The sequence below is a fragment of the Ochotona princeps genome, chromosome 5 (genome assembly GCF_030435755.1).
Source record: "Ochotona princeps isolate mOchPri1 chromosome 5, mOchPri1.hap1, whole genome shotgun sequence".
Classification (NCBI taxonomy): domain Eukaryota; kingdom Metazoa; phylum Chordata; class Mammalia; order Lagomorpha; family Ochotonidae; genus Ochotona; species Ochotona princeps.
The window spans coordinates 61,731,526-61,744,600 of NC_080836.1; the positions used below are offsets into that span (position 1 = coordinate 61,731,526).

Genomic DNA, 13,075 nt, shown 5'->3' on the forward strand with positions numbered 1-13,075 from the left:
CACTTCTTAGTTTGTTTTTTTTAACTTGCTTTTATTATCCGCACTTCATTTCTATTTTAAATAAAAAATATGTATATGTTCGTTTTTTATCACATTATTTTTACTGTGCAGTTATTCTCTTACAATTTTTGCTTTTTATCTTGATACCTGAAAGTCTACTGTTGGGACCCATGTCATAATCTTTTTGTCTCCTTGGATACATTTTAAACTGAACAATCATTTCTTAGTTGTGCTTTCTTTCATGTTCTAATTTCTACTTCAGTATTCTACTGAAGAACATTTTTTAAGAAGTATTTGAGAGGCAGAAAAAGAGAGACAGAACAAACTCTCATGTATAAGTTCACCCTGCAAAAAACTCTATAATTTAACTTTTGTTGACAGATGGACAGAGGGACAAAAATGGAGTGGGAGAAAGGGGAGAAAGAGAGCTCCTTTTCTGCTAGTTTGCCCTTAATTGTTCACCATAGATAGGACCATGCCAGACAGAACTGAAAGCCAGGCAGTTAATTCAGGTTTCTCAAATGGGTGGTAGCTACTCAAACGCTAGGGCCATTACTTCCAGGGTATCATCAGAGGAAACTGAGCCAGGAGCCATTGTTCCAATACGGGATGTGGGTATTTTTTGTCAGTGTGAAAATCACTAGGCTAAATGTCTGCCCCAGAGGATGTATTTAAGGCAAGAAAAAAAGTTACAATTTTATAAATACTTAAATACATTGCTAGGAGGCCTAATAGAAATATCATATTTGAATACTTTCTTCTTGCGTTTACTCCAGTGTTTTCATATTGTCAAGACTGAACTCTGTGTATTATATATCTTTTTCAAAATTTTGAATATTGTGCCTGGTACAGTAGCCTAGTGGCTAAAATCCTCGCCTTTCACACACCAGGATCCCATATGGGTGTCGGCTTGTATCCCGGCAGCTCCACTTCCCATTCAGCTCCCTATTTGTGGCCTGGGAAAGCAGTCGAGGACAGCCCAAAGCTTTGGGCCCTGCACCCGCGTGGAAGACCTGGAAGAGTCTCTGGGCTCCTGGCCTCAGATCAGTGCAGCTCTGGCCATTGAGGCTGCTTGGGGAGTGAATGAACGGAATGAAGATCTTCCTCTCTGTCTCTCCTCCTCCTCCCTGTATATCTGACTTTCCAATAAAAATAAAATAAATCTTAAAAAAAAAAAGATTTGAATGTTTTGGTCAGAATGAAGTGTGTTGTAATTAAAGATCAAACTTACTTAGTAATTTTCAAGTTGTCTTATGATTTAGATAATATTATGTGCATTTCATTTAAGTCTTACATTCATCTTCAATGTGTACACATGTAAATATATTACATGCATAACATTTTATGTAATCTATGTAATATGTATTTAATAGTTTAATACCAAAGTAAAAAAGTAGACTTTGAACACATTGTACATTCAAGAAAGCATACTATCTTCTGCTGTTGTGAGCAAAAAGTGGAAGTGATCAATGCAGGTTATGTCTTAGATTGCTTATTGTCTGACCCAATACTTTCGCAGTAATGCAGTGAATTCTTTGCTTCTGGTAAGAGGCAGTCCAAATGTAATTAATCCATATTGAGCTCTCTGAAGCCAACCAAGACCAGGAGAATCTCCTTAAATGTGAGACTCAAACATGTAATGTTTCTCCATGCTCAGTATTGCTGGTGATTGGCTGCATGGGTCTTCTCCACTGATATAAAAGCAATGAATTCAGTTTTTTTTCAAGTGTTGTTTTGTTTTCAGTCCAGATCTGCCACGTGAGTGACAGGAATCCAAGTGTTTGGGCTACCATGGGCTGCCTCCCAAGTGTGCATCAGCAGGAAGCAGGACTGGAAGTGGAGTGGCAGGGATTCTAACCAGGCCCTGTGACACGGGATGTGGGTATCCAAACGTTGACTTCACTGCTACACAAAAGTTTGCCACATCTGCCATTTCTTAAAGTACAAGGGATATGGCAATATTTTTTTTTTTAATGGAAAAGACATAGATCACCTTCTCAGCGACCTGAAGAAAAAAAATGAGTAGAACAAAAAAACACTAGAACACATGTAACAATTTTATTTATTCCAGGTTAATATTAAAAATTATTTTTTTATTGTTTCTGGGGCATGCACAGAGTACATTAGATTAAGCTTCTGTCTGCAATGCTGCCATCTCATGTTGGAATGCAGATCCTAACCTAAGCTGCTCTGCTTTCAATACATTTCCTGCTCATCTGCTTGGGAAGGCAGCAAAGTAGGACTCGTGGGTTTGGCCCAGTGCCGCCCTGTGGCTCCTGGTTTCAGTGTGGCCCAGTTCTGTGGGGGAGTGAGTCAGTGAATGGAAGATTTTCTCTCTGCCACTCTTTTAAATACATAAAAAAAATTTTTAAAGAATGTTTTTCAAAATTTGTGCTTTATTAAAGGTTTGTAATTATGTGTAATCTCAATTGAAAAACCCAGAAAATATTTAAACTTTTGGAAAACTCATAAAAATGTTTCCTCAGATTTTGGAAGCAAAGCTTAGATCTATGAACTCAACAAGAAAGGTTTCAGGGAAAATGAAGTACATTGTATATTTTAATTGCAATTATACTTGTCTTCCTTTCATCTTCCCAATTTACCTTAGACTCTTGGGACTCAATTACTTGAGCTATCATTGTTGCCTCCTGGTGTCTGCATAATACAAAGTTGGAGTCAAGAGCCAGAATTAGGTATGGAACTCCACACTGAGACTTGGGAAAAAGGTAGCTTAGCCACTAGATAAAATGTCCATTTCAAGGAATGTAATTGTTAGCAACTCAAGTTGTTCAAATATTTATAGAATACCCCCAAATGTAATTTATGCATAGATTCCTAAATGTACTAACTATAAATCAAAGAATCATGATATAGCCTTCACTAGTGAGTTAACTCAAGTTTTATGAAATACTACCTTTATAAACAAAACTACAGTGCATTAAAAAAATAACAGAATTGTGGCATGAAGACTTATTTGTTTGTTTAAAGGCAACTAAGTGGTTTATTTTCCTGTGCTAAGAATCCTAAACCTGAACAAAGTAACGCTGTAATTATTCAGGAATTTGGGCCAGAAAAAAATTTTTTTTTGTATTCTCGCATACAGCAGAATTATAGTCAATAAATTTATGGTTTCAATTGGTATACATTTAGAAACAATTTACAATTAGGCTTTTACATTTCATATGAAGGTTTGGCTTACTTTGTATATTCATATTGTACCTTTTATTGTTTCTAGGTATTAATATACTGTAATAAAATATAAATTTAATATTTGCCTTATTAATATTTCTATTTCCTCAAGCTTTCTAAAATTCATTTTTTTTTTAAGATTTTATTATTATTGGAAAGCCAGATATACAGAGAGGAGGAGAGACAGAGAGGAAGATCTTCCATCCGATGTTTCACTCCCCAAGTGAGCCACAACGGGCCGATGCGCGCCGATCCGAAGCTGGGAACCAGGAACCTCTTCCGGGTCTCCCACGCGGGTGCAGTGTCCCAATGCATTGGGCCGTCCTCAACTGCTTTCCCAGGCCACAAACAGAGAGCTGGATGGGAAGTGGAGCTGCCGGGATTAGAACCGGCGCCCATATGGGATCCTTGGGCGGTCTAGGCGAGGACTTTAGCCGCTAGGCCACGGCGCCGGGCCCAATTCATTTGATTTTTAAAAGAATTTTACTTATTTATTTGAAAGGTAGAGTTACAGCGAGAGACAGAGAACTTCTTGGTTCACCGGCTTACTCCCCAGAAGAGCCTTGCTTTCCCCGGGCTCAAACGGGTACCCGTATGGGATGCCTGGCCTGCAGCCAGTGGCTTAACCCATTGCACCACAATGCCAGCACTAAGACTATATTTAAAGTTAGTTACTTGCTATAGATCTAGTTCCAAAAAATTTATTTGCAAGGCCCCAATGTATGTATTTTTGAGTATAGATTAATTTAAATCTATAAGGATTTGTTATTCCAGCCAGGTCTAAAAATGAAAAGGTAAACTACAATTTTGTAAGTGATCTAACTGTGGATAAATTGCCATGAAAATTCAGTGGAAATACGAGGTAGTTTAATTCAAGACATTGAATATATTCAGACATAGTTTGCTGCCCCCATCTCCCATATCCAACTCTTTACATTTTGACCTGCTTTCTCCTTCATTCTTTCCACTTACCCCTGCTCTTCTGAGGCCTTCTCCATCTACTCAAAAAACTTTTCCTCAAAGGACATCAGAAATTTGTCTGAGTGGCTGGTGCAATAGCCTAGCAGATAAAGTCCTCGCCTTGCATGCAATCCCATAGGGGTGCCGATTCTACTCCAAGGAGCCCTGCTTCCCATCCAGCTCCCTGCTTGCAGCCTGGGAAAGCAATCAAGGTCGGCCCAAAGCCTTGGGACCCTGCTCCCCGTGTGGGAGAACCAGATGAAGCTCCTGGCTCCTGGCTTTGAATTGGCTCAGCTTTGACCGTATTGGCTATTTCTAGAGTGGACAGAAGATCTTCTTCTCTGTCTCTCCCCTCCTGTCTGTATATCTGACTTTGTGATAAAAATAAAGCAAATCTCAAAAAAAATTGAATTTCATGTTCATAGTAAAGCTTTTCCTGACCACCTTATTTATAATTTCCCCCATCACTCCTGCATTTATCTCCCATTTCTTATTTAATTGTTGCCCTAATTTTCACCAACATTCATTTTTTAAAGATTTATGCATTTTTATTAGAAAGATGTATTTACAGAGAGAAGTAGAACTGTCCGCTTGTTCATTCCCCGAATGGCCATAACAGCCGGAGCTGAGTGAATCTGAAGCCAGGAGCCAGGAGCTTCTTCCAGTTCTCTAACATGGGTTCAGGGTCCCAAGGCATTATTGGGCTGTCCTCTGCTACAAGCAGGGAGCTGGATGGGAAATGGAACAGCTGGGGCACGAGCTGGTGTCCATATGGAGTATAGCATTTGGAGGCTGAGGATCAGTCATCTGGGTCAACACTTCAGTCCTTCACCAACATCTATAGCCTTTATTTTTTTTTCCATTGTTTTTCCCATTAGAACTGAGGCTCATAATGATTTTTCCAAAGTTGTTTATCAGTGTTGGTCATAGAAAAATGTATGCATCTTCATGGCAGGTATTTGTAAATTGTTGGAAGGGAGGGAGGAAGAATGCGAAAAAAATTGGCTGTGTCCAATGTGACAGCTTAATAATGTTCTCTAATTCCAATTTCAAGTTCTAGCAAGTGATCTTTTTGAAGGTACAGCTATTAAAATATCTGATTATGAGTGAAGATAGGAACTTGGAATAGTAAGTCTAAAATAGTATCCTCACAAGATCCAACAAAAGCCTTCTAAGGCAGTCCTCTGCCAAACTTGGTTAGAGATCAGCTGGTCGAATGATCAACGTTGGTATTCAGTAATGCTGGTTACCTCTCAAACACTTAACACTTACAACACTTAGCAGCCAGTGACTTTCACAGTGAGACCTTAGGGAGCTTTTGTAGCAGAGTGCTGCTGGGAAGACACCACCCACTCAACTGCTTAGAGTTTCATCTTTCACTAGGTCTTTAAACTACTTATCAAAGTTAAATGGTGGGTAAATGCTACCCAGGGAAGAGGCTAATGCAGAATTCAAAGTCAAAGAAAGTAGGCAACTCCCAGGCTCATGTGGTTATAGTGTTTTTTTATTTGTTTGTTATTATTTATTTGTTTGTTTTTTAAATAATTGTTTTTATTAAAAAGGCAGAGCAGATTTATGGAGTAAAGGAAAGAACTTCCATTCGCTGGTTCACTCTCCACGTGACTGTAACAGTCGGAGCTGAGCTGATCCCAAGCCAGGAGCCAGAAGCCTCTTCTGGATCTCCAACGTGGGTGCAGGGTCCCAAATCTTTGGGCTGTCCTCTACTTTTCTCCCAGGCCGCAAGTAGTGAGCCGGATTGGAAGTGGAACAGCTGGGACAGGAACCGGTGCCCATATGGGATACTGGTGCTTACAAGGCGAGTATTTAACCCTTGAGACATTGTATTGGGCCTTACTGTATTTACTTGCAGAAAGAGAAAGAATGAATCCACTTACGTCGGCACAGGCCATGAAGCTGCATACAACACACTTTCTGCTGCAACAGAAAAACTTCCTCTTCCCCACTGGATTGGACATAAATAAATCTGGAAATGTGCCTCACGGGCATTTGCTTAAATTGAACAAAGGCATACATACCGAGTCTGAAACAGGATAACATATTCCCATATGAGTCCAGGGTCTAGTGGCTAAAATCCTCTCCTTGCACGCACCAAGATCCCATTTGGGCACCGGTTCTAATCCGGGCCGCCTGCTTCCCATCCAGCTCCCTGCTTGTGGCCTGGGAAAGCAGTTAAGGACGGCCCTAAGTCTTTGGATCCTGCACCCATGTGGGAGACCCAGATTCCAATTTGAGAGGCAGAGTTACAGAGAGAAGGAGAGACAAAGACAGAGGTGGGTGGAGAGAGAGAGAATCTTCTATCTTCTGTTCACTCCCCAGATGAACACAATGGCTAGAACTCAATCCAAAGCCAGGAGCCAACGCATCTGCTGGGTCTCCCACAGGCATGCAGGGACTCAAGCACTTGAGCCATCCTCTGCTGCTTTCCCAAGCCACAAGCAAGGAGCTGAATTAGAAGTGCTGTCGCTGACACTCAGCCCATATGGGTTGCCAGTGTCATAGAAAGAAGCTTAGCCTACTATGCCATGGAGCATTTATCCACACATGGCTTCGGTCATAATTGTCTGTAGAGGTGAGATAACACAATTAACAACAAATGAATTTTAATTTTTCTGGAGATGATCGCTATATCTTAAACATCATGAATCTTTTGGAGATCACTCTGAGTCTGATGAAGTCATGCCTCCCCTTTGTGCTTTATGTGACGTCACAGTCTAAGGGAATGACAGATCGTGCTACACCAGCTGCCTAAAGGCTAAGATGAGCAGAACATGAATGAAAAGATGCTCCTTCTTTCTTTCTGAAGACATCAGATTCCATCTTTAGAAAAAAATGTTACTACAGGTGAATTTTTTCTTCATTAATTTTTTCTTTAAAGATTCATTATTTATTATTAAATTTATATAATAAATTTATATTTATTATTAAAGAGAAAGAGAGACAGAGAAAAAGATCTTCCATTCACTGGTTCACTCCCTGAGTGGCTACAACAGCTGGAGCTGAGCCTATCTGAAGCCAGGAGCCAGGAGCTTCTTTCGGGCCTCCCAGATGGGTGCAGGGTCCCAAGGCTTTGGACTATCCTCAACTGCTTTCCCAGGCCACACGTAGGGAGCAGGATGGGAAGTGGAGCAGCTGGATCCTCTTAATTTAAAAGTTTAAAAATTGTCTTTGTTTTATGGAACAGACTGAAAGTAGGCTCTTAGAACAACAAGCTGCATATTAATAATGTAAAATTAGTTTATGAATATTCAGTATATATGATAGCACAAGCAGTTTTGTAGCGAATTCTTTGAATTTAATTTAGTTGAAAATAAGCTTTGATATTTTACATATTTCTGATTCTCAAAGATTTAGTTCAAAAGAAAGTTGAAATACAGTGAATGCTAGATGGAGTGGTGCAGGCTCCTGGCTTTAGCCTTGCACAGACTTGATTGTTGCAGCCATTGGGAGAGTGAACCAGTAGTTGGATGGTCTCTCTCTACTGCCCTGCCTTTCAAAAAAGCTGATGCGAAAGGTTATGCTTTTAGGGGTTAGTGTGGTGGTATTGTGTTGTGGCATATTTATTGTTTAATAAAGCTTCTAATGGTTGAGCCAGCACCCCCATATGGATGGGTGCACTTCTTTTTTTTTTATTTATTTTATTTTTATTGGAAAGTCAGATATACAGAGAGGAGGAGAGACAGAGAGGAAGATCTTCTATCTGATGATTCACTGCCCAAGCAGCTGCAATGGCTGGTATTGCACCAATCCATATAGCCAGGAGCGAGGAGCCTCTTCCAGGTCTCCCACACGGGTGCTGGGTCCCAAAGTGTTGGGCCATCCTTGACTGCTTTACCAGGCCACAAATAGGGAGCTGGATGGGAAGCAGGGCTGCCGGAATACGAACTTGCGCCCATATGGGATCCCGGTGTGTACAAGGCGAAGACTTTAGCAGCTAGGGTTCAGTACCAGGCCCTGGGTGCATTTCTGATCCAGCTCCCTTCTAATGGTGTGGGAAGGCAGCAGAGGAGAGCCCATCTCCTTTGGCCACTGCAGTCCAATTGCAGACTTGAAACAGGCTCCTGGCTTCTGGTTTCTGGCTTCTGTCTGGCTCAACTCTGGCTATTGCAGCTGTTTAGGGAGTGAATTGGCAGATGTGTCTCTTCTCTGTGATTTTTGTGTTTCAAATAAAAATAAATATGGTTTTAAATTATTTTTTATTGGAAAGTTGGATTTACGGAGAGGAGAGACAGAGAGAAAGATTTTCCATCTGCTGGCTCACTCCTCAAGTGGATGCTATGGCCATAGCTGAGCCAATCCGAAGCCAGGAGCCAGGATCTCCCACATGGGTACAGGGTCCCAAGGCTTTGGGCCGTCCTCGACTGCTTTCCCAGGCCACAAGCAGGGAGCTGGATGGGAAGTGGAGCTGCCGGAATTAGAACCAGCGCCCATATGGGATCCCGGGGTGTTCAAGGTGAGGACTTTAGCCTCTAGGCCACGCCACCAGGCCCTCCCCCCCCTTTTTTTTTTCATTTTTTGATTTTTTTTTAAAGAAAAATAGAAAAGAAAGTTTTAGTGTAGGTCTAAAGAAAATCCATTCTGTGGGGCTGACGACTTGCAGTAAATAAGTAGCAGACCTAATGTAGCAGGTGTTCTGGAATTGAATAGAGGAGCTGGCACAGCTGGGGCAGGTTTAAATGGCAGGCTTGAGGGGTTTATTGAAGACTTTGTAAGCGAATGGCAGGTGAAGGTAAGCTAGGTAGGGCAATGCTGAGGGAGGGATACAATGTGAGATTTACTCAAAAGAAGATGAAGGTCTGCAAAGGAGAGTAATTGGAGAACTTGGATTGCATGGGTGGGAAGGCAGAGGAAATTTCTTCTTGTTGTCCAGAGTTATCAACTATCTACCCTAAGGTGCAAGTGATTTGACAATAAGTGGTATTGTTTTAGACATGACTTTGAAATATCAAAACAACAACAAAAAATATTTAGGAAAATATTTATCCACACTATTGAACTCTGCAGGTGTAACGAATAGAAGTGTAATCTCTTAATTAGGGAAAAAAAGGTTGAGGTCAGAAGTTTGATTTCAGAAGAGGATTGACACAGGAAGCTATAAGCACCAAGTGAAAACATGGGATGTGAAAACAGATTGCTAAAGTGTGAGAGCAATTAGAAATTAGGAGGAGGATCAAGGCCCAGAGAAGGCCTGAGGTTAGGGGGAATTAGGCATCTTTACAGCTTTGTAAGGAAAGAACCAATTAAAAGGGGGAAAAGATTTACACACAGGTGAACCAAGAGGAACAGCTTTCATAAGACAACAAGCTTTTAATTTTTTTTTTTAAAGATTTATTCATTTTATTACACCCAGATATACAGAGAGGAGGAGAGACAGAGAGGAAGATCTTCCGTCCGATGTTTTACTCCCCAAGTGAGCCGCAACGGGCCGGTGCGCGCCGATCGGAAGCCGGGAACCTGGAACCTCTTCCGGGTCTCCCACGCGGGTGCAGGGTCCCAATGCATTGGGCCGTCCTCGACTGCTTTCCCAGGCCACAAGCAGGGAGCTGGATGGGAAGTGGAGCTGCCGGGATTAGAACCGGCACCCACATGGGATCCTGGGGCTTTCAAGGTGAGGACTTTAGCCGCTAGGCCACGCCGCCGGGCCCAATGATCCTATTTCTAAACCGGCTCACCTTCTCATTGGCAGGGAGGTCGGAAATTGAATACAACTTACTTTTGTGGACACAATTCAATTCACACACATTCACAAAACTGAATTTGATCACTAAGTGGGCTTAAAGGTTGATGAGGAATTCGTTGCCTCATTCCAGTGACGATTCTTGCCAGATTTGGGATTTTAGGAAATGTCAGAGCAAATAATGGATTATGAGTTGATTTTTAAGGAGAATGAACTTGGTACAGACGGGAAAACATTCCATGGCAAACATCTATAGCATGTTGGTTTTATAAGATTGGTAAATGAGCTAAAGTAAACAATGTATTTTTACCTGTACATATATTCATAAAATTTCCGTAGTGAATATACAAAAAAGGCTTAGCGAAAAGAAAAGCCAGTGGATGGCACAGGTAGGGGCACACACGATTCCATGGTGGGTGTAGGAGTGTGTATTACTGTCCTGTTATTTACTCATTTACATATGGGTTTCTTAGTTTTATCTCCATTTTACTCACGTGTAATAAAAAAATGTATTACAAGTTGTGCTAAAGAGTTAAATTTTGCCTAGCTTACATTTTAAAATAAACAGTAAAGTTACACATCTCTTCGAGAAATGAGTCACGTGCCAAGCCTAGAAATCGAGACTGGCGAGAGGCACCAACTGTTCCTATGCCAATTTTCACAAGTGCTACTCTGAAAAACAGATGACAAAACACTAGGAAAACAGTTGGGGAAAAGTGAGAAAAGAATCAATGCTTCTCTGAAACTCAGATACACACCCATTAGAAGGCTCATCAACGTGACGAACGTCCCTGGAACCACAATTCTATCCCACAGCTGACGGTCCTAATCGAAAAGCTTTCACCATCGATTGCCCTATTCCAAAATGGCTCTCACATCCACAGCTTAAGAAAGGCGCGTGTCCGGAAGTTACGTCACACCACAGGGTAACGCGCCGCAGGGACAGCTTCCGCCATTTTTGAAAATTGGGAGCGTCCGGGAATAAAAGTAGCAGCCGCCGGGGCGATGGCAGCATTCGCTGTGGATCCTCAGGTGCCCACGCTGGGTGAGTGGAAAACTGCTGCTTCTTGCTAGCGCTGCCATCCACTTCGCAGCCGTTGAAAGCGGGCAAGGCCGGAAGGCAGTCGCCGGCTTCTTGTTCGCTGTTTTGGTTGGCGGGGTGCTGGGGAGGGAGCTGTGAGGTCTCCCCAGGTCCCGGGGCAGCCGGGGTGGCGGGCGTCGTCACCTGGTGGCTCCCGAAGCGGCGGGCCGTGAGACGGTGAGCAGCCCGTCGGCCGGAGGTGCGGCCCCGAGTCCCTGAAGGCGGAACTGGCGGCGGGGTCCTGGGGAGGGGCCTGCCCGGCTCGCACGTGGGTGGGCGGCACTCTGCCGTGGGTGCCCCCCGCCTGGCCGGCGTCCTGTCACCCTGCCGTGGGTGCCCCCCGCCTGGCCGGCGTCCTGTCACCCTGCCGTGGGTGCCCCACTTCTGGCCGGCGTCCTGTCACCCTGCCGTGGGTGCCCCCCGCCTGGCCGGCGTCCTGTCACCCTGCCGTGGGTGCCCCCCGCCTGGCCGGCGTCCTGTCATCCTGCCGTGGGTGCCCCACTCCTGGCCGGCGTCCTGTCACCCTGCCGTGGGTGCCCCCCGCCTGGCCGGCGTCCTGTCACCCTGCCGTGGGTGCCCTCACCTCGCCGGCGTCGTGGCATCTGGCCGTGCTGTCACCCTGCCGTGGGTGCCCCCCGCCTGGCCGGCGTCCTGTCACCTGGCCGGCGTCCTGTCACCCGGCCGCCGAGAGGGTGGCACCCAGCTGTGGGAGTCTAGCACCCAGCAGCCGAGAGGGTGTCCGCAGTAATAAACACGCTGTTCAGTTCTCCGCAGTTTCTCAGGCTTTCGGCTTTGGGAAAGGGACTCGGCTGGGCGAGGTCACGTTATGATTTTGGGAAGCCTTGTTGAAACAGTCTTTGAAGAAAAAATATACCAAGTTGACAACCTGTTTATCTCCCTCCTCCCCGTTTCTCTGTTGAGTTTTGCTGTACAGTTTCATTTTTTTAGATTTGAAGGGCAGGTATTATCTGTTTGTAAACTTCTTTGACTTGAACTGTTTTTAGCTTGTCAGAAGAAAAAAAAGGCACAACATCAATGTTGCGGATACCTTGTTACGTTCAACATTTGTCCATATGTTGACTTGGTTTATTTTTTTCCTTCATTTTGGAGGTAGGAAAGCTATTCGTTTCCAGTTCCAGAGTTTTCTGATTCAGCACACATTGTGGAGTGCATCTTTGTTGGGATTACAAATGTCAGGATTTCTCATCAGTCCTTGTTGCCTGGCCAGAAATCTGACATTTGCAGATATAAGCCCATTTTTGGCAGATATGCTGGTGTAATATTTTCCCTGGCAGCTGTTGCTGCGTTAAGAATAAGGGTTTAGCAAAACGTACCTGGGTAAAACAGTGAACATTTTAATAATTTAGGAACACAGATCGTGAAATGGAACTTCAAGCTTGAGGACTCTGTTGGCCAAGCTTCGTCTTTAAGTGAAAATCTAGCTTCAGCCGGAGTTAGTGACCTGTTAAGAGACTCCCATGCCCTTCTTATCTTTGTATGTCTGAAAATGTTAAGAATTTCTATTGACTTATTACTGTATTTGTCATAATTTGGGGGAGGAGGTTTGCAGAATGAAGGTAGTTTGTAGTGTTATCAGAATTTTTGTATTTTATTAGTTTTCTAAATGTTCAGTATGCTTTTGTTAGACTTAATGATTACAGTTTAGCAAATGTTCTTTCGAATTACATAGTATCATGTAACATAGTAATTAGCATAGGATGAAGTAATTACAAAGTAATTTTGCTTTATGTATTTCTTGAGTACCTACCTTTTCTCTTTTTGCTTTTTTAAAAAGATTTATTTTTATTGAAAAGGCATATATACAGAGAGGAAGAGAGACAGAGAGCAGTATCTTCTGTCCAGAGGTTCACTCCCCAAGTGACCGCAGCAGCTGGAGCTGAGCCATTCCGAAGCTTGGAACTTCCTCTAGGTCTCCCACGCGGATGTAGGGTCCCAAAGCTTTGGGCCTTCCTGGACTGCTTTCCCAGGCCACAGGCAGCTGGATGGGAAGCGGGGTTGGCGGGAATTAGAACTGGTGCCCTTATGGGATCCTGGTGCGTTCAAGCGTGCTTTTTTTTTTTTTTTTTAAACACTTGTGTGATTACAACTGTAATAACTAATAGGAAGAGTAATCGAAAGTTATTGGATAG

General features: G+C 43.2%; 1 protein-coding gene across 3 annotated transcripts in view; it reads left to right on the plus strand.

Moving 5' to 3' along the window:
- The first annotated feature begins 6,858 nt into the window (after positions 1 to 6,858).
- Positions 6,859 to 13,075, plus strand: part of NUP35 (nucleoporin 35) — a 51,702-nt gene continuing 45,485 nt past the window's right edge. For 2 of the 3 annotated variants that reach the window (XR_009245473.1, XM_058664700.1), the window contains exon 1: positions 10,752 to 10,889. Coding sequence is in view for 1 of the 3 variants with exons in the window: in XM_058664700.1 (XP_058520683.1) it covers positions 10,850 to 10,889 (40 nt within the window). In the remaining 2 variants the exon portion in view is untranslated. Of the gene's footprint in view, positions 7,012 to 10,751; positions 10,890 to 13,075 lie in introns of those variants that run through there. The other variant, XM_004576993.4, reaches the window with a different exon arrangement.